Genomic DNA, 26,395 nt, shown 5'->3' with positions numbered 1-26,395 from the left:
ACACCTAAAACCATAAGATACCTAGGAATAAACCTAACTAAAGAGGCAAAGAATCTGTACTCAGAAAATTATAAAATACTCATGAAAGGAATTGAGGAAGACACAGGAAATGGAAAAACGTTCCATGCTCATGGATTGGAAGAACAAATATTGTGAAAATGTCTATGCTACCTAAAGCAATATACATATTTAATGCAATCCCTATCAGAATACCATCAATTTTTTTCAAAGAAATGGAACAAATAATCCTAAAATTTATATGGATCCAAAAAAGATCCTGAATAGCCAAAGGAATGTTGAAAAATAAAGCCAAAGTTGGTGGCATCACAACTCCAGACTTCAAGCTCTATTACAAAGCTGTCATCATCAAGACAGTATGGTACTGGCACAAAAACAGACAAATAGATCAGTGGAACAGAAACCCAGAAATAGACCCTCAACTCAATGGTCAACTAATCTTTGACAAAGCAGGAAATAGTGTCCAATGAAAAAAAGACAGTCTTTTCAACAAATGGTGTTGGAAAAATTGGATGGCCACATGCAGAAAAATGAAACTGGACCATTTCCTTACACCACACATAAAAATAGACTCAAAATTGAGGAAGGACCTCAATGTGAGAAAGGAACCCATCAAAATGTTGGAGGAGCAACCTCTTTGACCTCAGCCACAGCAGTTTCTTCCTAGAAACATCGCCAAAAGCAAGGGAAGCAAGGGTAAAAATGAACTATTGGGATTTCATCAAGATCAAAAGCTTTTGCATAGCAAAGGAAATAGTCAACAAAACCAAAAGACAACTGACAGAATGGGAGAAGATATTCACAAATGACATATCAGATAAAGAGCTAGTATCCAAAATCTATAAAGAAATTATCAAACTCAACACCCAAAGAACAAATAATCCAATCAAGAAATGGACAGAGGACATGAACAGATATTTCTGCAAAGAAGACATCCAGACGGCCAACAGACACATGAACATCACACAGCATCAGGGAAATACAAATCAAACCACAATGAGATACCACCTCACACCAGTCAGAATGGCTAAAATTAACAAGTCAGGAAATGACAGACATTAGAGAGGATGTGGAGAAAGGGGAACCCTCCTACACTGCTGGTGGGAATGCAAGCTAGTGTAGTGACTCTGGAAAACAGCATTGAGGTTCCTTAAAATAGAGATACCCTATGATCCAGCAATTGCACTACTGGGTATTTACCCTAAAGATACAAATGTAGTGATCTGAGGGGCATGTGCAGTCAAATGTTTAGAGCAGCAATGTCCATGATAGCCAAACTATGGAAAGAACCTAGATGTCCATCAAAAGATGAACAGATAAAGAAGAAGTGGTATATATACACATATATATATCTAATGGAATACTATGCGGCCATCAAAAGAAATGAAATCTTGCCATTTGCAATGACGTGAATAGAACTTGAGGCTATTATGCTGAGTGAAATAAGTCGATCAGAGAAAGACAATTATCATATAATATCCCTGATGTGAGAAATTTGAGAGGCAGAGTGGGGGGCTAGGGGCGTCGGGAATAAAAAAATGAAACAAGATGGGATCAGGAGGGAGACAAACCATAAGAGACTCTTAATCTTACAAAACAGACAGAGGGTTGCTGAGGGGAGGGAGGGTATGGAGAGGGTGGTTGGGTTATGTGCATTGGGGAGGGTATATGATATGGTGAGTGCTATGAAGTATGTAAGTCTGACGATTCACAGACCTGTACTCCTGGGATTAATAATACATTATATGTTAATAAAAATAATTAATTTAAAAATAAATAAAATACCTAGTTTAAAAAGAAAAAGCAAAGGATATTCTTCAGTAAATGAATGGATGAAGGTAGCATTGAGTAACAAGGTAAAATACCCACAACACTTCCCAGCCCACCCTCATACGCACCAACAACAAGACAGAAGACAAGACAGAAGAAAGAGAAATTAAGGAGTCAATCCTATTTACAATTGTACCCAAAACCATAAGATACTTAAGAATAAACCTAACTAAAGGAGCAAAGAATCTGTACTCAGAAAACTTTAAAGTACTCATGAAAGGAATTGAGGAAGACACAAGGAAAAGGAAAAACGTTCCATGCTCATGGATTGGAAGAAAATCACACACATTCCCAATTTGATCACATCATTTGATTCAGATAGAAAGACTTAGAAGTTGACTGAGGCTCAAGACATATACGGATAATCCAGAAAACTCCCACCTCTATCTACTGTCATAAGAATTCTGTAGTACTACCCAGATGGGTATAACCTGAGGAATCTGCATAAGAAAAAGTATATTCTGGAAAGAACATTGCTTTAGTAGCTATGATACTCCTTGGAACCTCAGTTTTTAATCTATACAGTGAGAACAATATTGACCTTATAGCGTGGTTTGGAGAATTAAAGCTAATGTACATAATGTGCAGAATACAACTGACCTTCGTATACGACTGCTCCCAGGTACAGAGTACTCTATTTGCCATAATTCCAGTGTCTGCCTTCACTGTGGTTTCCTCAGAACATAGGCCTAATCTTATTTGTTTCTGATTTTCCAGGAAGACCACAGTATCTGGCACACTGTAAATGAAAATGGGATAACAGTTGAACTGTAGGAGGGCTCTATTCTTAGTCGCTGTTACATTCTGAGACAAGCCTTCATTTATCATCAAAAAATGCCTGACAATATTCAGATCTAAGCTGGACCCATTTCTAGCTCTATGCCTGAGGCCAATGACGAAAACTCATGGCTCCTAACCCAATATTTTAATCATTATAGAATCCAAATGTATGATAACTGACTAGTCAAATGAATGAATGAATAAGTAAATGAATGAATGAATGAATGAATGAATGAAAGAACGAACACAGTTCTGTGGGTCAGTTTATAAAGATGAAATTGACCAAAATCATTAAAGAAAGAAGTTGAGCAATTAATGTGGCTCAAATTGCCAATAACCCTGGATTGAAGAGATTTTTCTTTATTTTCATGACCTAATTAGTAACAGGCAAAAAAAGAGTCTAGGGCACCAGAAGGATGAAGAAAATTTTTAATTATGAGAAGTACACATTATCACAGATTATGGTAAACAGTTACCAAAAGGGAGCCAGAGGAGCAGTAAAAAAAAAAGGTAATAATTCTCTTAGGAGGTAATAATTATCTTATAAACTGGGTGGAAAATAATGCGATAACTAACAAATTATATAGTATTTCTGGACCTTTCACTAGATTCCAGAGAAAAAGATATCAGTATTTCTGGGAATGACTTTTTTATGTTGTGAATTTTAATGAGGTATTTAGCATGACCCCAAAAGATGTTCCTACATTTTTAGTAGTCTTTATTCAACCTCTTAAGAAACTACTTTATTGTAACTCAAAGTGGACTTTCCTCTTGGTAGGGTTTTTTAGAGTAAGCTAATTTCGACCTACCTCAGACCATTTTGTTGCAATTATGCCAGATTCAAGCTTTCAAAAACTTCTCAATCCCTAGACTCTACCATTTTGTTCCATCAATAAGATCACCACAAACCAGGGACTAACAAAAACTAAGGCATAAGAATGGCTCCCAACCCTTGTTCACTAATACTTACAATACTGTTAATCATCCTCCACCTCCCTCTCCCAAAGCAGAGTTCAGTACTTTCACAAATATGGCTCACAAAAGCATTGTTGCTGACAACAAATATAGGTGCTTTCAGATCACTTTGGAAATATAAACTGTGGTATAAATGCTTAATTTTTTTAAATGACATGTGTTACAGTCGCTGTTTTTATTACCTTTCTAACAAGAACCCACACACAGTTGTTGTTGTTTTAAATAACTGTGTTAGAAGCCAAGAAGCAACTCAAGCCAAGATACTGAGTGCTAAACTTTGATTTCTGAAGCAATACACACTTGGACTCATTACAGTGGTCCCTGACGCCCAGGGATAGAGTAGACTCCTTTAAAAATAACAGCAACAACATTGGTTTGGAAGGCCTCTCCTCTTAAGAGACCTCTTCTAAAAATAGGAGGTTCTGGCTCCCAGCGACTGTCCCCAACAGAATCAACAGTCCCCAGAGGGCTCTTCTTCCCTTTTCTCCTCCTCTATGCAGATCCACTTATATAAACGCATGACAATAGCTGAAGATCAGCAACAAGCAAAATCAAAAGGGCGATCAATGAAGTTGATGAGTGTCCATAGTGCCCAGCATGTGGTATATATAGCAGCTCAAGGTAAGGATTTTCCTTTAGGATCCAAAAGATCAACATCAACTGCTTTCTGCATATTGATTAAAAGAAATCAATGGAAAAAGAAATATTTTTTTTTCTTCACTCACTTTCCTGTTTACCACCTGGTCACCAACCACTCTTTGGCCAATTACTATGTATATAAAATTCTGAAATGCATAATCATTCCTGTCATTGTTCCCAATTTCCCAATTAAAATTTACTTGAGAAAGATGATGTGGCTATATGCCATCTTGATAAACACGGGAGACAAGCAGAAGTATGAGGAGAAGTCAGGAGTTCCATTGCTTGCCAGTTATCATTCATGCAAAGCAGGCATCTGAAATGGCCATAATTCTTGGCTCTTACCAATTTGGTTTTGATTTTGCTTGACCTATATACTTGGCTTTAGAAAGGAGTTCTTAAATGAATGACCAAAGATTAAGAAGTCAAAATCTAAATTTAAGCCAACTTTTTTAAGGAAGTTGCCAATCAGGAGGCAAGAAAAAGACAAGTCAAAACCCCATTTCCTCTGAGTCTGGGAAATTTTAACTCTGGAGCTCTCTTTGCTTTTGTTTAATTCAGTATGTCTATTTATAAAGCATTTACTGTTACTTACTATTCTGTGCACGAGCAAGGGGTGGAGGAAGAGTGGGGAGAATAAAGCAGAACTAAGGACAGGTCTTGAGAGAGGTGACTTTAATGAGTAGAAACTTCCACTGTAGGAACAAGATTTTTTCCCATGTGCAGTATAAAACAATTAAAACAATAGGAGCCAGGATAATCCCTAAATTTTGTGATATCAACCATGGTGCTGAATAAACTTAAAGAAGAGGAGAAAAAAGGCAGCAGTCTTCATGAGAAGGTAAAAGTTGAGCTGTCACCCAGTAGACAGAATTTGGATAGGAGTTGAGTCATGTATAAACCATGCAGGAGGAACAGAACACTATAATAAGAAAATTCTAAGCTTTGTGCCCTCTGGCCCAACCAATGCATTAAAATGAATTGGAACCCTGGTACAGTAGAGAATACCTTGCTTTGGCATCAGATAAGTGTACTTTGAATCACAGCTGTGCCACTACGAACCCTCCAAACTTGGCTAGGTTGTAAAACATCTTTGAAGCTCTACTTTCTTACGTAGGATAATATTATCTACTTTGTAGGTCTACTGAGACCTACAACAAGGTGTATACAGGGCTAGTTCATAGAAGAAGTTCAAATAACATTTATTTACTTTCATCTTAGAAGCACATTAGCAGTCCTCTCATATCAACATTAAACAGCAGACTGCTCTTTATGCACAAAAATCTATTCTTTCATCCTATAGTAGTAGAATTGTAGCTGGGCCTATGGCCACCAATCCAAAGACAGCACTTGCCAGCAGCCCTGGCAGCTGCTTGATCTGTGTGACTTTGTTCCCACCAGTTGTACCTAAGCAGGAGAGATGTGTGTCTCTTCCAGGCCCAGGCTTGAAACAAGAGCTCTCACTCTGTCTTCTTCCTGTGAGTTAGAACATGGATTTGCCTAAAACCCAACTCTGACCACAGAGATGAGGACATTGCCTTAGAGTGTAGCAAAGAAATAAGATGCAAAAAGCTTAGAACCCCTGAAAATGACTACATGGACCAGAGCAGGTCACCTACACTCCAGGATGAGTACAGAAAAGAAGTTCCTGTTATTTTAGTCACTCTCATCATGGGTCTCTTATTACATCAGCTTAGCCTTTCCACCTAACTCATGCAAGCTCTCTCATTCTTCGAAACAATAGGCTCTTTCAGGTTGAGCCAATATTATTCCCATTTGGCAGATGAGCAAATTAAAACCAAGGAAAGTCCAAGGTCACCTGACCTGTCAGTGCTATCCTGCCACTGATTCCAGAGTCTTTGGATGTAACAACTTTGTCAATTCTCATTCCTGAGGTTGTGAACAGAAGAATCATTCTAATTTAGGTGTTGATGAAATTTGACAAGATTGGATATTACATTTCAAATATAGAATCATGAGACTCGATTTTAAATTAAGCTGCACGCTGCAAGTACTTTTCATAATTATTGCTATTATACATTTGTTACCACTGTAAAATTTCAAGGAGCACTGGAAAATGTAATTGCAACACAGAGTTCTGGAATCCAGGGCAGAAACGTTTGGAATTGGGGGCAATTTACACCCATAATGTAATTAAACAGGAGGCAATTTGCATTCAGATTTGCACATTACAGTATTTTTTTCTGATTATAAAAATAAAAAAAAAAAAACTCTGGCAAGCACAGAAGGTTTTTGAGTGTTCTGACAATTAATATTTTAGACAAATGGCATTGGGAAAAAGGACTTTCTAATCCTTTTCTGGAAGCTTAGCAGTTTGCCAAGAAAATAATAAGCTGTCTGTCGGATATTTTAATAAAGAAGCATGCTGTGATAAATAACTGTTTTCACCCCACATTATTTTTGCTCAAATGTATTTATAAGCTTCCTCTGATTCTCACCTATTCATAGGATCTGCCTATAAATAAAGATTTGAAAGGCATAAACCTAAATACTCAAAATGGATAAAAATCCAAATATTACATTAGCAAGGAAATTAGGATTTAGGGTTATTGAAAAAACTTTTTCATTGATTATATGCAACACCTGTATTGTGGTGAAAAGACACTGGATTTGTAGGATGTCCTTCTCACTATACCACCTCAAAGACCTCAGTCAGGGATTCTGTTCTCTGTCTTGGTTTCCCGTTTTAAAAAAGAAAATAATGGGCGCTCGGGTGGCTCGGTCATTAAGCGTCTGTCTGCCTTCAGCCCAGTCATGATCCTGGAGTCCCCAGATGGAGTCCTGCATTAGTCTCCCTGCTCGGTGGGGAGTCTGCTTCTCCCTCTGACCCTACCCCCTCTCACGCTCTCTCTCTTTCTTTCAAATAAATAAAATCTTTAATAATAACAATAATATTAAAAAGGAAAATAGTATCATCTCACTTGGCTGATGTGAATATTAAGTAATATATTTACAGAAATATGACCAGCATACAATTGGAGCTTAAAGCCTAAATATGGAGAAAAGTCTAATCTAAAGTAGCTACCATTTATTGAACACCGCTCTAAGACAACTCTATGAGAGCATACTGGTATTATCCCCACCTTAGTACAGATTAAAAAAACTAATGAATAAAAGGTATTGGTGGCTCTGTCTAAATCAGCACAGCTGGGAATTGGTGAAGGTAGGATTTGAACTCATGGATCCAGATTCTCTAGGGGTGTGTGTGTGTGTGTGTGTGTGTGTGTGTGTGTGTTTAAGGGTTCCAGAAGCAGTAGTTTATTGACTAGGCCTGCTTCCCCAGCCTAACAACTACACACTTGTGGGGCTCAGGGGAACCCTGGTGAACACTGGTAAAAAGTGATCCTTTGGGTCCAAGGTCATGGGGGCAGGCAAAGATGGGGGTCGTGCCTTCTTGTTGACAGACAGTTCCTGGGAAGCAGGTACCAGGCTATTGTAACTCTCCCCATGAAAAGATGACCTCTCCTGTACCTAAACTGATGGAACTTCTGATCTGTACTTTTCTTGATACATCATTGGTGGCCCTGAGATAAAAGATTTGATTGGTGGAGCGCCTGGATGGCTTCGTTGGCAGAGCGTGCAACTCTTCATCTCCAAAGGTCATGAGTTCAAGCCCCACACTGGGTGTAGAGATTACTTAAATAAATGAAAACTCTAAGTAAAAAGATCTGATTTGTAAAGAAAATGTGGTATATATACACATATATATACCATATATGTGTTTGTGTGTGTGTGTGTATGTTGTATATATGTGTGCATCCATGTATGTATATACACACACAATGCAATATTGCTCAGCCATAAAAAAAAAAAAGATGAAATCTTGCTATTTGCAACAACATGGTTGAGGTTAGAGATTATAATGTTAAACAAAATAAGTCAGTCAGAGAAAGGAATACCATATGATTTCATTCATATATGAAATTTAAGAAACAAAACAAATGGACAAAAATAAAGAGAGACAGAGGGACAAACCCAGAAACAGACTCTTAACTAGACAGAACAAACTGATGGTTACCAGAGGGGAAGTATGTAGGGGAAAGGTGAATTAGGTATGGGGATGAAGGAGGGCCCTTGTGATGAGCACAGGGTGTTGGGAGGAGGTACTGAATCACCGTATTGTACATCAGAAACTTAATATAACACTCTGTGTTAACTATACTGGAATTAAGATAAAAACTTAATTAAAAAAGATATGACTTATATTAAAGGCTAAATGCATATTCACAAAATTACACATCAACATATAGCTTTTAAAACTGGTAATAAGAAATGGAAATCAAAAAGAAAGCAAAGGGAGAGTAATCAGCTCTGTATGATTTATTATGTGTATTACCCTAATCAGGCAACTTTCTCTTTCTGTCATGTCTATAAGCAAGAAAATTTTATGGGAGAGTGGGAGGGATGTCTTGTTAAACACATTCACATAATCATTTGGGAAAATACTTCTTTCTGTTATCTTGACATTGTACTATGTGCCTGAAATCAAACCCCCAACAACATTCTGATTAAATGGATTTATGATCATCTTGATTCTTTTTTAGTGCCAAACCTGGTGAGCTAAAGCACATCAATGACTTCCCTTTTACCCGGGGCAAAATCTTTCCTCTCTGACAAATCTTTAAACTCTCTGATGGAAGGTTACGTGATCTACTTGTCTTTAATCTTTCCTAGCACATGGGGAGCGCCAACCCCATGTCCGCTGCTCTACCAAGCACTTCGGAGGTGATGTTAGTCATCATTATAATAATAGTAGTAATAATGCCATTTATTGAAGACAAATAAATTATCATTTATTAAGAACTCTAAATACACTATTTTATTTAGTCTTCAAACCACTCTATGAAATAGCTAACAGTATTATCACTGCTTTACAAATGAAGAAGCCTGACATGGCTATTGGTTTAATAGGTGTCTTATGGGTCATATAGAGTAGGGCCTTCGCTACGAGACAAGAAAGCTCAAACACCTGGAAGATTCTTCACTTAGTTACCTCACAGATACCCCAGATTCAATGTGTACTGTGCAGTCCAACTTCTCCTTACCCTTAAACCTGGTTTCCTCCTATACTTAATATCATGCAGATTGTGTTAGACTGAATAATGGCTCCTCACCATATATGTCCACGTCCTGGTCCCTGCTCCTGTGATTACTTTACCTTACATGGCAAAAGAGACTTTGCCAATGTGATTAACTTAGGGGTCCTATTATGTACTAAACTCTGTCCTCGTAAAATTGGTATGTCGAAGCTCTAACCCCAAGTACCTCAGAATATGACATCTTTCAAGACAGGGCCTTTAAGTTGGTAATTAAGTTAAAATAAATGGGGTTGTTAGACGGGGCCCTAATCCAATCTGACTGGTATCCTTGTAAGAAGGGAAGATGAGGACACATAAAAGAGACACCAGACTGGACATGTGCACACACAGAGGGAAGGCCATGTGAGGACGCAGGAAGAAGGCAGCTATCTGCAAGCGGACGAGAGAGACCTCCGATGCCAACACTTCAGTCTCACACTTCCGGCCTCCAGAACTATGAGAAAACAAGTTTCTGTTGTTTAAGCCAACCAGTCTGTGGTTTCTGTTATGGCAGACCTAACAAACTAGAACAGCTCCTAAAATAGGGAGATGATCTGGGAGGGGCACGGCGGTGAGGGCTTATAATCACAAAGGTCTTACAAGAAGAAGGCAGAAGGGTCAGAGTGTGAGAAGAAGGAAATGTGAGATGGAGCAGAGGTCAGAGAAGAGAAAAGATGCATCACTGCTGGTTTTGAAAACAGAGGAAGGAGCCATGTGTCAGGGAATGCAGGCAGTCTCTAAAACCTAGGAAAGACAGGGCACCTGGGTGGCTCAGTTGGTTAAGTGTCTGCCTTCGGCTCGGGTCACGATCCCGGGGTCCAGGGATCGAGCCCCACATCGGGCTCCCTGCTTATTGGGGAGACTGCTTCTCCCTCTCCCACTCCCCCTGCTTATGTTCCCTCTCTCACTGTCTCTCTCTGTCAAATAAATAAATAAAACCTTTAAAAAAAAAAAAAAAAAAACCTAGGAAAGACAAGGAAATGGACTCTCCACTAGAGCTTCCAGAAGGAGCACAGCTGGGGCAATCCCTTGATGTTAGCCCACTTGAGACTGATTTTAGACTTCTGACCTCCAGAACTGTAAGATAATAAATCTGTGTTCTTTTCAGTCACCAAGTTTGTAGCAATTTGTTTCAGCAGCCATGGGGAACAGTGGATGACATCACCATTCACCTGTTCCTCCAAATTCTGTCCTTTCTCTTGCAGTCCCTGCCTCTCTTTACCCACCTTTCTGGATTCACATCTTCCAACAGTCTATCTGGATTATTGCCATAGCCTCCAAAAGGTTTTCCCTGCCCTTTCAACCTCTGAACAACTCTGCTTCCTTCTGCCAAAGTAATTTTCCTTTTTTAAAAAAATGTATTTATTTATTTGTTTGTTTGTTTGTTTGTTTATTTGAGAGAGAGCGCACACACACACAAGCAGGGTGTTGGGGGTCAGGGCGAAGGGGCAGAGGCCGGGGGAGAAGCAGACTCCTCACCAAGCAGTGAGCCAGACGTGGGGCTCAATTCCAGGACCCTTGGGACCCCATGTCCGCTGCTCTACCAAGCACTTCAGAGGTGAAGTTAGTCATCATTATAATAACGTGAGGGCAAGCACAGGGTGCCCTCTTACTTATACTTCAAAGCTTACCTCAGGTGTCACCTCCTCCAGAAAGCTCTCCCTGAGGCTGTTCCACCTTTATCACCAGTTGGTTTAGTTGTTCATCCTCCATGCTCCCATAACACACTCTCTTTACCTCTAACATAGCAGAGCTAGTGGCCCCATACTTCCCCCACAGTAGAAAGATGTAGAAAGAAGAAAGAAGACTTCTTCCAGGCTGGAATGGTATCTTTCATATAATTCCCCCGTGTCCAGTACAATGCCTGATACTGAAGACACCAGCATTTGTTGAAAGAAAGTCTTAGGACAAGAGGTAGAACCTCATTTACTTATTCATGCAACAGATATTCATTGGGGACTCACTATCTGTAAAACACTGGGAGATGCACAAATAATGTATAAGACTTGATATCTGCTACTTAGAATTATTAAATTTGTCGGTGTTGAGATGTTATTTAAATGTCCAGCAGGTGGTAGCACCTAACTAAACCATAAACCCTGAGCTTCCTGAGAGGAAGCATTCATACCTGAAAACAATGGAAAGGATTTGGAGAATTGGAGTTTCACTAGAACCAGATCATGGGAGCCCAAAGAAGACTAGCAAGCCAGAAGCAGAAAGCTCTCATTAATGTGATGTGGGATCTTCAATAAACACCTCATGGCTTCATCATGACACGAACATGCCTCTTGTTCAAGAAGGTATTCCTGTGTCACTCTTTGAAGTTTCCAAGGAGGCATCAAATGTCCGAGGCACATTGAATCTGACTGAAGGAAAGGATCATGTAGGCTAACAGGAGACAAGAAAAAACAGCAAATTGTATTAAATGACTCACAGTGGCTGAAGAAGAATTTTCATCATTAGGCATTCACTTCCTAATAATTTTATGTAATCCAAATCCAGAAGCAGATTGCTAATGACTAATACAGAATACATGCTGTTTCTTTTCAAGGTCAACTTTTGTTCAGGAAAAATGAGAAACAATTCTCTTCCTTGACCCTATCTGATAAAGCAGAAGCCAAGCAGATTTATATAAATGAAAATAGGGTGAGTCAGAGCACTTTATCCCATAAATAACGAAAATGGATTAAGGTTGACTTGTCTCTAGGCAACCTATATAAATACAGTCATATAACCCTGATTTTTGTATATAAAATAGATGATCAAGAGACTCACTTAAAATTATTCATGGCTATCTCTTCTCGCTTTAATAGATTTGAAAAGCTGCTTCCTCACCAGCCATCCCGTTGTAAACCTTCGCTGGTGAAGACTGCAGGCCAAGTGCTTCCTTCTGCCAAGACTCAAGTGTTCATTATTGGATCTCTCAAAGTAAATGTAGGTTAAAGAGTGATACTGACAAAAAAACTGTGACTACAAAATGATGATTTTTTTCTTTTTAATTTGAATGCATATAAATATATATTAGTAAGTGAATGAGAATGATGATAAATTAATGTATAGTATGAATTAAAATCTCCTAGAAACTAATCCAAAAGTGCATGTAAAGATGAATGATAGATATCGGGTAAAATAATGGATCAAATGATTAGGGATATTAGCCACGGATCATGGACTAGAATGAAATAGATATCCTTCAGATTATGTGGAAAATTAACTAAGAGGGGGAAAAAAATAAAAAACACAAGTAATTCATAAGTTTTCATTTTTAATATCTTTAATAGTCACAAACCAAGAAACAGTGTTCATCTGGGAAAATACGGAAATATTTTATTTCTGTATAAATAGGAAAAAAGTCTGCAAAAGAATGTAGAGTGTGTGTCCTAGATTTTCATAACATGATCTGACAGTTACACCATAGCTTTTAAATGAGATCCTTGAGATGGACTGCCTGGCCTTCAAGTCTATGTGACTTCGTGGTGATGGCCATCCTCCCTCCGGAGTCTGACGTTCCTGGATCCGTATCTCAGTTCCACGATTGCCTAGCTGTGTGTAGTGCTTAGCCTCTGGGTGCCTACATGCTCAGTTGCTTTTTCTACAAAATGGAGATAATAATATCATCACCTAGGGCACTGGGGTGGCTCAGTGGGTTGAGCATCCAACTCTTGATTTCAGCTCAGGTTAGGATCTCAGGGTCCTGGGATCGCGCTGTGGGGCTGGCCCCTGTGGGGCTCTGCACTCAGCGGGGAATCTGCTTGGGATTCTCTCTTTCTGCCTCTGCTCCTCCCCCCTACTCTCTCTCTCTCAAATGAATACATAAATCTTTAAAAAATAATAAATAATTGTGTCACCACGCAGGGTTGTTGTGATAGTTAAATGAGATAATCCAATGAAGTCTTGGCACAGTGCTCAGCACTTAGTAAGCACTCAAAAATACCAGTTATTGAGATGACTAATACCTGCCTATTTTTAATTTTTTCATACCGATGGAGCCTGGATTGGACATACTGAGAGCATTTAAGGCTTTTGTTTTTGTTTTTGTTTTTTAATGTTAGCACTAGTATCAAAAATTCTGAATTCTGGTCCTGGCCCCACCACTTACCAGATGTGTAACCTTGGGCAAATCTCTTAATGGATCCCACCAACTATAAAATTGGAAAATAATTCAGGTTCTACCTTATTTACATACACACACACGCACACATACACACACACCTGCCCCAACCCCTTGCTCATTCCAGATGAGATAACAAAGTTTTATTTTGCTTCTTTTATGTAAAACGTTATTCACACGTAAAATCCAATGGTGGTGGTGATGATGATGATGGCGGCTTTGGGATTGAGGGCACCATTAAGTGTAAAAGAATATAATACTCAGGTCTGACTAGGCCAGATTATGGGGCACCACTCTGATTGTCAAATAACTACCTTCAACTTCATGATGGCACTCCTCTCAACCAGCAAGAAGAAAGAAAGGCAGACAGAAAGAAAGAGAGAAATTAATACTCAGACCTAATTAGATATTCCTGATCTGTTATCATTACTATTATATTGTCTTTATTATGTTATCATTCTTGATCTATAAGGCCCATAAAAGTGTTGGGGGTTTTTTTAAGAGGAAATTAAAAATCATATAGTTGACAAGAAGCCAAGATGCCTGGTATACAATATAGCATTCTTTCCTTTAAGATACCAAATTACATATTCATACATTTGTTTTACAAAGCAGGGTAGGGAATTATATAACAGAAAGATCCCATTGATGTTTAAATTATAGGGAAGAAAATGGCAGAGAATATTTAAATTATTTCTCTGCTGTTTGTAGATTTCTATACTTAAGTATTTGTTAACTTTAACCCAAAAAGGTGAGTGAAAGTATTCTTATATGTGCTCTTGGCAACTGTGGTGAAAAGAAATAGATATGATAGTGTGCTTGTTTTCTGAGGATTATGAAAGAAGACTGCTTTGGAGAATCACAGAGATTGTGAGGTAAGAACCAGTCCTGGGCTGATGAGACTTCATTCTTAGGTGGGGCATCTTTCTGACTTTGTTTTATATCCCTAGGTTCAGCTCTGCTCAGAAATTTGGACCAAAGATAATAGATCATTGATCTGCTCTAGTTTTACAAAGCTCATTTTAATTAAGAGTTTCTAATAAAAGAATTATGTCTCTTGCTAAGACCTGGGTAAGCTTGGGATAAAATATGTCATAAATATTACATGGCTGTCCTGATGCAAAGTTACGTGCAATGCAGGGTTTGAAAAATTCAAGTGCATGGCATCCACTTTACAAGTAAAGCCAATATGTCGAATTTAAAAAATTGCTGGAAATTAATACAGTATTTTTATTTTGCATCTATTGGACTTTATTTTTAGAATCACTTTTAGCAAGGGTAACTTAAATACTTTTTAAAAATTCTATGTCCTCCTCCTCTGGCTTCCACAGGACTGATTCTCGGTGGTGGGGTGAAGGCATTACACAGCAAAAAACTCAGCAATCTACCTTAAAGCCAAAGGTAAACCTTTCCCCCATAAAATACTAAATTACTAAATACAGAATTTTGAAGATGATTAAGCTTATATTTTTGAACAACAGAAAGATGTAAAATATTTTTTTGATTTTTTTAATGCTTCAATTAACTCTCCATAAAAACAGTCACTGACAGAAATAGAAGACAATATTTAATGAATAACAATATTTGGCAATGGAACCAAACACCATTTCAGGGTCTAATGTTAGAAAAAGGACACTGTGGTTCAGTGAATTTGTTTAATTAAAGACAATAGGGGCATGTACATCCCATTTGCCTGACAAGAAACAGCTTTTTCCCAAGGATATTTTTATTTTGCTTTCAATATCTGAAATAAAAAGACCAGAGTCAAAGCTGCTTCTAAAGTTTGACATCCCAAGGCTAAAATAGAAAGAATTCTTACAGTTCTCATTTTCTTTCTGTCCTCACTCCACAGTACTCAGTCAGGACCTTCCTACACCAACAATGCCTTAAATAATTAGAAAAGGACAATTTGTAAACAATTATTTGTCACTACTTCTAGAATCAGATCCCAGGCAAAATGACCAAGTTCAAGACATCGCAGCAGGATGGAAGAAAGTACGGATTATTTTATTAATCTTAGATAGATTCAGCCTACCAATCTGACAGTGGTATCTTCCATCTAGAGCATCTTGCTGGCTCCTTCATTCCCATAGCCCATCCTCCTTTCATTCTTGTGCATCAAAAAGTATTCTTTTAAATGGAAAGAAATATGGAAAGAAGGAAGAAAATACTCAACTCCTCATTTTTTCTAACCTTATTTTTTGAGTCAATGAATAAATGCTTTATACAAAGGGTATTTCTCCCATTATCATTAGATAAGCCCTCAGGATAGCTATCTCTTAACTACAAAGTTAATCTTTGCACTTTACTTACTGAAGGAACACAGAGCCTGTTCTGTATATCCCTATAAAGTGATTAAAAACACACTCTAGCTTATGGTACAACAATCTAGAGACAATTTAATTAAAAACGTCTTACATCCAAATCATATCTGTAACGTCCCTATTTAGGATAAATTCTAAAAGTAAAATTAATAGTCAAACTGAACAGTGTTGCAAATTCAGATAAATCCTCATGGGTTTTTTTCTTTCTTGTTAATATTTTCAGAAGAGTCATAGCCTTAGTGTCATTAGGGTAAAAATACAAAACTGTATTTTTTTCTGTGGAAAATATGAGGATGGTAAATGTTCTTTTAAAATAAGACAAAGATGGAAAAATGAATGCTATGGCTTTCTTTAATAAGATTCTATACTAAATTCATTGATGAGCATAACCTTCAAGTCACCTTCAGAAAGAGTGAATAAAGTAAAAAGTTTAATATAAAATAAAACATCTCAGTCAGTCTGAAATTGGACCAATCATTTTTTAAGCCATGGGAACTTTTCTCCCTGAAAGAGGTGACTGATATAATTCTCCGGGTTATCCTATTGTGACCAGACTGAACAATACTTCACGTGACACCAAAGTTACAATTGTAAGCTATAGTCACTAACTGAATTTAGCCTGAATAATTGGCCAGTATTTTGTTTGTACGCAATGCTTTCCTCCTTCTGCAACCAGTTGGAAGCTTAACAATTTCTGAGCTAGTTTAGATACAAGTCAAAACGGGCTAATTGTGAAGTTAGACATGTGTTTCCTTGTAAATGTCTCTCTGCAGAGTCATCTCATTTTTAAAAACCCTGAAGAAAACTAACAGCAGCAGTCTGCCTGTTAACCATTTGCTCTCACTGCAGAAACTCCTTCCACAGCAAAGGCAACGTGAAGCCCCCAAGGGCTTTTTAAATTTTTTAACAAAAGCAGAAAGTAATAAGTAACTAAGGTATAATTACCACATAACTAGCATTTTTTGGCCTTATCAGATGTCACCCTTCCAACCTGGAGATTGGCAGCACTTTACAGAAAGGCAGAAAATTTTCTTTCTCTTTTCCTTTTGTATCCATCAAAGCAAAAATTCCTCCCCCCCCCCTTTTCTCTCCAATAGTCCCAAATTGATCCCCTCGCATGTCAAATGCCTTTCCTAACAGCTTGAGACCTGGGCTCTCCTTGCCTGAAAGATAACCTGTCACTCAGCAAACTAGAACATCCTTCCCCCACACAGCCCGCAATGCTGCAGTTTCACATTAATGAGCTAAAAGTAACTCCCTACATTAACCCCTTCTACTTTAAAATACAAATGGGCCAAGAGATCTCATGAAAATAAAAAAAATAATAATAAACCTCTAGAAACTTACTAATTGGCATGACCACATCATTAAAAAAAAAAAAAGAAAGAAAGAAAGAAAAGAAAAGAAAACCACACGCCATAAAGAAAGCATGTTGTGAAAGGAAAATATTTAAGTCTGGGTGTCTGCTTTTCACAAGCAGTGGTTCTTTTCAGCCATACCAAGCATTTCACAGGCAATCACTTGTGCCTATGGCCTCAGAAAACTTGGTCATCAGTCTTACACTCTACTCTTCACTTTGTCTTGCAGGATTCTGAACTTTTTTACCCTGAATTACCCCAAAGCACTATGTAAAATAAAGGAGCATTTTACCAGTTAACAGTGCACCAGACATCAGAAGTCTATGTAGATGCCTTGTTGAAATAAACATGTTAAAAGATATGGAAAATCTATTCCAAATCAGTCATTAATATCTAAATGAGGAAATGTATCTTAAATGGAGGAAAATTATCTTAAATGGAGGGGGAAAAATCTGGTTTAATTCAAGGCTGTGATGAATCTGTTTGGCAACTTTTAAATTAATTCAGGTGCTTTTCAATCACTGCGGTTACATACAGGGAGTACTGAACAGAATGATGACAAAGCAATTGTTTGTGTTCAAACTTCTCATAAACTATACTCCCCTGGACTTTCACCTCAGCAGATTTCAAATTCCCCTTTCCAAGGAATATTTGACCTTCAAATTTCAGTCCCTTTATCTCTTGATTTCTTGCATCTATCATACGTTAGAAAACTCAAACGGGGCTACAAGTATATTATTTCTGTTACCTGACTTTAATGAATTTTAGTTGTTTTCAAAATCTGCAATCGGTTCATTGTGCCAACTCTGCATTGCAGAGAAATCTTAGTGTTCGACTCCAGCTTGGCTCCTGCAAACAGAGTCACTACAAACAGGCTTTAATTGTATTTACTCCGGGAGAAGAGGAGGAAGGAAACCCTCGCCGACCTGACAAGCCCAGCTTGGTGACAAGCCCCCAGGGCAGCGAAGTCTCCCGGCTCGCCCGCCTGGGCGCTGTCCTTGGTGCTGCCGGCGCCATAGCGATCACAAGCGCCTTACCTTCTGCCCCTGCGGAAGCTGCGGACGTTTCCCAAACGTTAAGCAGAATGTAGCGCCACATCCCACTTTTAATACAAATAACTACCCAGGCCCATCCTCTTTGTCCCCTTCCCGAAGCCTTCTGCCCGACAGTTCTTCAAAGTCTTTTTGTTTTTTTCTTCTAGGCCCAACTCTGGGCTTGCGCTCAACTCGGACTGCTTTAAAAGGAGGTGTGGGGGAAGGGGAGGGAGGCGAGGGGACTGAGGATGGGGGAGGGGAGGAGAGGAGGGGGAGGGCAGGAAAGAAGGGGGAGGGGAGGAAGGAGTAGGAGAGAAGGTAAGGGTGGGAAGAAGAGGGCCCAGGAGGAAGGGACTCAGAAGGGCGGAGTGAGTGGGACTAAAGAAGGCTAAAGTGGGAGAGCAAAGAGATGCCCAAAAGAAGGGGAGGAGATTCATCACAGAAGATGGGTAAAGAAAAAAGTAATGGAGAAAAAGCAAAAGAAAAGAAAGCCGCGGGTATAAGAAAAGAGCAAGGTGGTCAGGGGGGTCGGGAGAAAAGCTGCCCGACGGGTAGAAGAGTGACGAGACAAAGAAAAGGCGTTGGGTGAATACTCGCACCGAGGCTTTAAAAGGCTATCCGAAGGCGAAGAGAAATGGAGACAGGGGTCTTGGGGGGCTACAAGTGGCCTGGGACCGAGAGAAGAGTTGGGGGAGGGGCCGGGACCAGGCAGCAAAGTCCGGGGTCCGATGCGGCGCGGGCCCACGTGGAGCCGGCGCTGAATCACTGCTAGGCTGCCTTTACCCCCCTCATCTCCCCCGGCCCGGTGCCCGCAGTCCCCGCCTCCTCGGCCGCCGCCTCCACGGGGCGGGGCCCTGGCCCGGGACCAGCCGCCGCGGCTATAAATGGGCTGCGGCGAGACCGGCACAACGCTGTGACAGCCACACGCCCCGAGGCCTCCAAGATGAGCTACACGTTGGACTCGCTGGGTAACCCGTCCGCCTACCGGCGGGTCACCGAGACCCGCTCGAGCTTCAGCCGCGTCAGTGGCTCCCCGTCCAGCGGCTTCCGCTCGCAGTCGTGGTCCCGCGGCTCTCCCAGCACCGTGTCCTCCTCCTACAAGCGCAGCGCGCTTGGCCCGCGCCTCACCTACAGCTCGGCCATGCTCAGCTCTGCCGAGAGCAGCCTCGATTTCAGCCAGTCTTCGTCGCTGCTCAACGGCGGCTCCGGGCCGGGGGGCGACTACAAGCTGTCCCGCTCCAACGAGAAAGAGCAGCTGCAGGGGCTGAACGACCGCTTCGCCGGATACATCGAGAAGGTGCACTACCTAGAGCAGCAGAACAAGGAGATCGAGGCAGAGATCCAGGCGCTGCGGCAGAAACAGGCCTCGCACGCCCAGCTGGGCGACGCGTACGACCAGGAGATCCGCGAGCTGCGCGCCACCCTCGAGCTCGTGAATCACGAGAAGGCTCAGGTGCAGCTGGACTCGGATCACCTGGAAGAAGACATCCACCGGCTCAAGGAGCGCTTCGAGGAGGAGGCACGGCTGCGCGACGACACGGAGGCGGCTATCCGCGCGCTGCGCAAAGACATCGAGGAGGCGTCGCTGGTCAAGGTGGAGCTGGACAAGAAGGTGCAGTCGCTGCAGGATGAGGTGGCCTTCCTGCGGAGCAATCACGAGGAGGAGGTGGCCGACCTGCTGGCCCAGATCCAGGCGTCGCACATCACGGTGGAGCGCAAAGACTACCTGAAGACAGACATCTCGTCGGCGCTGAAAGAGATCCGCTCCCAGCTCGAATGCCACTCCGACCAGAACATGCACCAGGCGGAAGAGTGGTTTAAGTGCCGCTACGCCAAGCTTACGGAGGCGGCCGAGCAAAACAAGGAGGCTATCCGCTCCGCCAAGGAAGAGATCGCCGAGTATCGGCGCCAGCTGCAGTCCAAGAGCATCGAGCTCGAGTCAGTGCGCGGTACCAAGGAGTCCCTGGAGCGGCAGCTCAGCGACATCGAGGAGCGCCATAACCACGACCTCAGCAGCTACCAGGTAGGAAACGCGGCTGCGCGGCCAGCCTGCGCCAGCGCCAGCGCCGCGCGCCCCCGACGCTCAGGCACGCGACCCGGCGCGCTCTCCGCCGCGCTCCCTGGTGGCGGCTGGCCAGTGCGCTCGCGCTGCACCGAGCGAGTTCTATGCGCAAAGCGTCTTCGCCCCTCCCCATCCTTCTTCACTCCTTCCGCACCCACCATCTCCAGTTCTGACATTTTACTAAACCTGCTTTTTTTCTCGGGAGGTGTCGTTTTAAAGTAGGAGATACATATTCGGGTAGTTGACAGAGCAGCAAGTTTAGGATTGCTTGTGTAGAAACTCATATATTCTCAACTTTTACCGCCGTGATCAGAAGAACACTTAAAATTGGCTTCACCCAAAAAAGCTCAGATGAGAAGGGCCAGGTTGCCCGAGGGGTTTTCCCGAACTTTTTTTTTTTTCCTGCTGAGAGGAATTCTAGATCCACTGGTCTCAATGCATGGTGTGCCCAGGAAATCTCATATTGTCTAATTGATCCTGTTTATTTAATAGTTCCTTCGTTTTTTCTGTTTTTATTTTAGTTTTAAGGGACTGGAAGCTACAGCGTTTACAGAACTGGAGGGAAGTAGAGGGAGGGGTAGCAAGTGGTTTGTGAAAGAAGTTGCTGTTGGACGAGTCTATGCCTGTGTCTATTTCAGGACACGATCCAGCAGTTGGAAAATGAGCTCCGGGGCACAAAGTGGGAAATGGCTCGTCATTTGCGAGAATACCAGGACCTCCTCAACGTCAAGATGGCTCTGGATATTGAGATCGCTGCGTACAGGTACCGTGCTCACTACCGACCGGTCGGAAATACTTACCGCACTGCGGAGGCTGTTGTGGCACAACCCCCATCACTTAAGTTAAAGCAAGCAGGTGGCAGGAATCTTAAATCAGTGCCTGGCTTTCTTTCTTAATTTAAAAAAAAAAAAAAATTATTCTGAAGAATTGTAAATGTGGTTTTACCTCTCCACACAGCTTTAAAAGAGTAAACATTAGTTAAAATGAGTATTTAAATAAAATGTTTTGAGGGACAGCGCTGATTGATTTCAGTGCTTTTGCTTTAACTTTTTCATTTTAGTGAAAAGTGTTTTCCAACTGTTTGAAGCAAAAACAGAATTTTAGTTTTTAATATTTCACATCGTGGTTTCAGCTTTTTGATTTTATAATGTCAAGGGCAAATTCCAGGACATTAAATTTCTATTTCTCCGTTACAGCTTACTATTGCCATCATCTGGCTGAGAACAGCTATAGATTGATAGGATAGATATATACACATATATTAGACAGAATATATTAGATATATTAGATAGAATGGAGAGAGAAAATATGTATATTCTATTTTATTTAGATTTATATCTACAGACCTAGATACACGACCAGAGAAGGAAAAGAAAAAAGGTTATAGGTCTGCTAACTGATGTCACCTTACTGATGACTAAGTTCATAGGAGAAAATCCTTGACTAAACACACTCTCTACTACCAAAAGGTCATCATCATAACATTACAGGAATAAATTGCATTCACAGCTCTCTCTCTTCAGGAAAGCTGAATAACTATATTCAGTAGACGCCTTATGATTAAAATTGCAGACCAATTTACAACTTGATATATGCCAAATTCTGATACATGCTAAATGGTTTTCTAAATTTGTTGAACATCATATTTGCAAAAGGAAATTTAGTGTTCATCCTTAAAGTCCACGTGCTCAAGAAGGTCACTAAGGTTTTTTTGCCATGGGGGAGCTTTTCAGCATATTCACAGGGCAGCGAATAGACTGCCGCAGAGCTGAGATTTGGCATTTGGGTGTGTTAGTGGACTGTTGGGTGTGGTCAGCTACTGCAGCAAGTGATTGGCTAGTGGTCCATGAGAATCTCCAGATGGGACGCTGTAGACCAGCGAAATGATAGCAGGTATCACACTGGTTTGACAGAATCTTTTACCTGTGTGATTCTGTTTGTTGAAAGGTATCTGCTGCATTACCCATAACGTAATGAAACTCAGAAGGCCACCAAGATTTTAATTATGTCGTGTCTTTTTTGATTCGGTCCTCAGAAAACTACTGGAAGGTGAAGAGACCAGATTTAGCACATTTGCAGGAAGCATCACTGGGCCACTGTATCCACACCGACAACCCTCAGTCACAATATCCAGTAAGATTCAGAAAACCAAGGTAGAGGCTCCTAAGCTAAAGGTCCAACACAAATTCGTCGAGGAGATCATAGAAGAAACCAAAGTGGAAGATGAGAAATCAGAAATGGAAGAGGCCCTGATAGCCATTGCAGAGGAGAGGGCAGCGTCCATGAAAGAGGAGAAGGAAGAAGAGGCAGAAGAAAAGGAAGAGGGGCAAGCTGAAGAAGAAGAAGTTGTGGCTACCAAAAAGTCTCCAGTGAAAGCGGCTGCACCTGAACTGAAAGAGGAGGAGGAAGGAGAAAAGGAGGAAGAGGAAGGCCAAGAGGAAGAAGAGGAGGAAGAGGAGGGTGCTAAGTCAGACCAAGCCGAAGAAGGAGGATCCGAGAAGGAAGGTTCTAGTGAAAAAGAGGAGGGGGAACAGGAAGAAGAAGGGGAAACAGAGGCCGAAGGTGAAGGAGAAGAAGCTGAAGCCGAGGATGAAAAGAAAACGGAAGAAAAGCGTGAAGAGGTTGCTCCCAAGGAAGAGCTGGTGGCAGAAGCCAAGGCAGAAAAGCCAGAGAAGGCCAAGTCTCCCGTGCCAAAGTCACCGGTGGAAGAGGTGAAACCGAAGGCAGATGAGAAAGGAGCTGAGAAAGCCGAGCAGAAAAAGGAAGAAGAGAAAGTGGAGGAAGAAAAGAAAGAAGTAAAGGAATCTCCGAAGGAAGAAAAAGTGGAGAAAAAGGAGGAGAAGCCAAAAGATGTGTCAGAGAAGAAGAAGGCAGAGTCCCCGGTAAAGGAGGAAGTGGTGGAGGTGAGCACCGTCACCAAATCCATAAAGGTGAGCTTGGAGAAAGATGCCAAAGAGGAGAAGCCACAGCCGAAGGAGAAGGAGAAGGCAGAAGAGGAGGGGGGAGGTGAGGAGGAAGGCGGTGATCAGGGTTCCAAGGAATCCAGGAAAGAAGACATAGCGGTAAATGGGGAGGTAGAAGGAAAGGAGGAAGAGCAGGAAACAAAGGAGAAAGGCAGTGGGGGAGAAGAGGAGAAAGGGGTTGTCACCAACGGGCTAGACTTGAGCCCCGCAGATGAAAAGAAGGGGGGAGACAGAAGTGAGGAAAAAGTGGTGGTGACCAAAAAGATAGAAAAAATCACCAGTGAGGGGGGCGATGGTGCTACCAAATACATCACTAAATCTGTAACCGTCACTCAAAAGGTCGAAGAGCATGAAGAGACCTTTGAGGAGAAGCTAGTATCTACCAAAAAGGTAGAGAAGGTCACTTCACACGCCATAGTAAAGGAAGTCACCCAGAGTGACTAATATTTGAGTCCATTGCAAAAGGTTAAGCCATATGACAATTTTAATATGCATGTGATTGACAGCTTCAAAACAGAACGGGTTCTCCCATGGGGGCTCCAGACATTGTATTTTACTTTGTGCAATACGAGGGAGATGCATGCAAGCGCAGGGTGCTCCCTCCTCAGTCTTTGGGTGATTGAAATGCATGATATTGTATGTACCTGGGGAATTGGCTGATTTCCTAAGCTGTTGGAAGGAGGGCACTCCGGGGTGGGCGGGATGTCTTGAGATGTATTATGCAAAGAACCAACTGAGCCAAAAATAATAAATGAAACACAGAACTCTCTTAGCCTTAAGAAAGCTATATATGAATAATTATGTTTACCTCACTGGTGCATTTAAAAAGGACTTTTGTTCATGGGAGAACCTCGTTGACATGCACAGTTTGCAACCTTTCGTTGATTGATGTTCAATGTCACAGCAGTACTTGCTCAATAAAGGTCATATTGGAAACATAGTCGATTGCATGGTGTCCTGTCATTTGAAAGTGTGATCTCCACTATCTGACCCTTTCTTTTCCTACAGTAGGTTATTTGGTGGGGGGAAAGGAGGAGTTACAAGTGACCTGCATTTCTTATCATTATTTTCCTGATCACAGAGAAAACATAATCACCAAAAAACGTTTTTAGGTGTCAAAATCTTTATTTAGCCCAACATTCACCTCAACACTTTAAATAAAAATTAAATCATCAGATTTTTAAAAAAGCAACATTCATGGGATAAAAGTCTTCCTTTCCAAATGTTTTGACCCTACCCAAAACTCAGAGAACCTGAAAGTGAGAGGGAGGACAGTGGAGCCATAACTTGTTTCTTGGAGTTGCGACACAAAGAAAATCATGACACTTATAACAATGTGTCTAGAAAAAGCGGGACTGAAATAATTAATAGTCCTAACAAGAAATATCAAACACAAACATACACACACACACACACACACACACACACACACATACCTTTTCTGCAGCATTGATTCTTGGTTGACAGAGATTTATACTTTTGGTGTTTTATTTATTGGGGAAAAATAATGTCAAAAATAAAAACAGTTTTCTCTGATATAGGCAAAGAAGTGTTTTTAGATTTGGGGAAAAAAAAAAAAAGCCTGATCTTAAACAAGGAAATAATACCACTCCCTTTTCAATACATATCTGTTCTAGACTTTTAAGACCATTATTAACTTATTAATTAATGTATTATTTATTTCAAGTCCATATTTTTCTTATCAATCAGATCAGATTTTTTTTAATTTATTTATTTGACAGACAGATCACAAGTGGGCAGAGAGGCAGGCAGAGACAGAGAGGGGGAAGCAGGCTCCCCACTAAGCAGAGAGCCTGATGGCGGGGCTTGATTCCAGAACCCTGCGATCACGACCTGAGCTGAAGGCAAAGGCTTTAACCCACTGAGCCATCCAGGTGCCCCATCTTTTTAATGGTTTTTCAAGATACCCCGATTTTAACTCCTAAATGCACCCAGGAAGCTCATTGCTAACATCGATATTTGCAATGGTGTTTCCCAATCATTAGCCTTTTGCCAGTATTTTTTGCTGTAATTTTTGCTGTAACTGCATATCATTTGCACCGTGTATTTACATTTTCCTTTAAAAACTCATGTTTAGGGGGGCACCTGGGTGGCTCAGAGGGTTAAGCCGCTGCCTTCGGCTCAGGTCATGATCTCGGGGTCCTGGGATCGAGTCCCGCATCGGGCTCTCTGCTCAGCAGGGAGCCTGCTTCCTCCTCTCTCTCTCCTGCCTCTCTGCCTACTTGTGATCTCTCTCTGTCATATAAATAAATAAAATCTTTAAAAAAAAAAAACTCATGTTTAATGTTAGAACACTAATTTTTCTAAAGTAATAATATCCATGCCATCCACGGTAAAAGAATTTTTAAATAAAATCAGCAAAAACTCACTCTAGTTACACAGAATTGAAAAATTAAAAAGAGTACATTGGAAAAACTCGAGACAACTCCTAGGTTGGAAGAATGAGCAGAGGAGGTGGGCGTTGGGAAAACCAGCTAAGACAGCCAGAGGACTAGAGGTAGGAATCATCATGTAGTCACAGTGCTAACTAAACTCAAAAAACGTATCACTCCATTGGAAGGTTAGAAACATAGCGTATTTTTGTCCCATGCCTTGGCCAGCAACTCAAGAAGCATCTTGATTAATAGTCCCACCAAGACAGGCACCCATGATGCAGCAGCATTTCCCCAGGGAAGAGTATCGGAACTCTTATACGAAGTGGGACTAGAAGGGTGCCTGGGTGGCTCAGTCAGTTTTCTGCCTTTGGTTCTGCCTGGGGTCCTGAGATCGAGTCCAGCATCCGGCTTCCTGCTCAGTGGCATCTTCTCCCTCTGCCTACTTCTCTCGCTGACTTAAATAAATAAAACCTTTAAAAAATAATAATAATAATAATAGAATATATCTTAGATAAGCCACGCCAACATGTCTAAAGGTATCAGACTGCTTGGTCGTATCATTAATTCAGCAACTATTTATCATGAGCTAGGGCCTGGGAATACAATGACCTTCTTTCCTAGAATTCACTAATTCTATTGGCAATGCCAATTGTTATACTACTATTAAAGAGAAAGCAATGTGAAATTCATGTTTTCAGATATGCTCAGTGACAGGGAGAGACTATATTTAAAACTCACCATAAACCTCCAAGGATTTATGAAGTTAGAATGGTTTTTCCTTAACTATAATCACTCCAAGGCTACCA

General features: G+C 41.0%; 1 protein-coding gene across 1 annotated transcript; it reads left to right on the top strand.

Moving 5' to 3' along the window:
- Positions 1 to 18,947: 18,947 nt before the first annotated feature.
- On the top strand, positions 18,948 to 24,133 carry NEFM (neurofilament medium chain). Its single transcript, XM_082728766.1, has 3 exons — positions 18,948 to 20,191; positions 20,869 to 20,993; positions 22,266 to 24,133. Exons 1-3 carry the CDS (start codon positions 19,112 to 19,114, stop codon positions 23,635 to 23,637), a joined length of 2,577 nt encoding a protein of 858 aa, XP_082584892.1. The 5' UTR covers positions 18,948 to 19,111; the 3' UTR covers positions 23,638 to 24,133.
- Positions 24,134 to 26,395: the final 2,262 nt, after the last annotated feature.

The sequence above is a fragment of the Mustela nivalis genome (genome assembly GCF_964662115.1).
Source record: "Mustela nivalis genome assembly, chromosome: 4".
Classification (NCBI taxonomy): Eukaryota; Metazoa; Chordata; class Mammalia; order Carnivora; family Mustelidae; genus Mustela; species Mustela nivalis.
The sequence above is the reverse complement of the archived record's forward strand: the minus strand, read 5'-3'. Positions and strand labels throughout refer to the sequence as shown.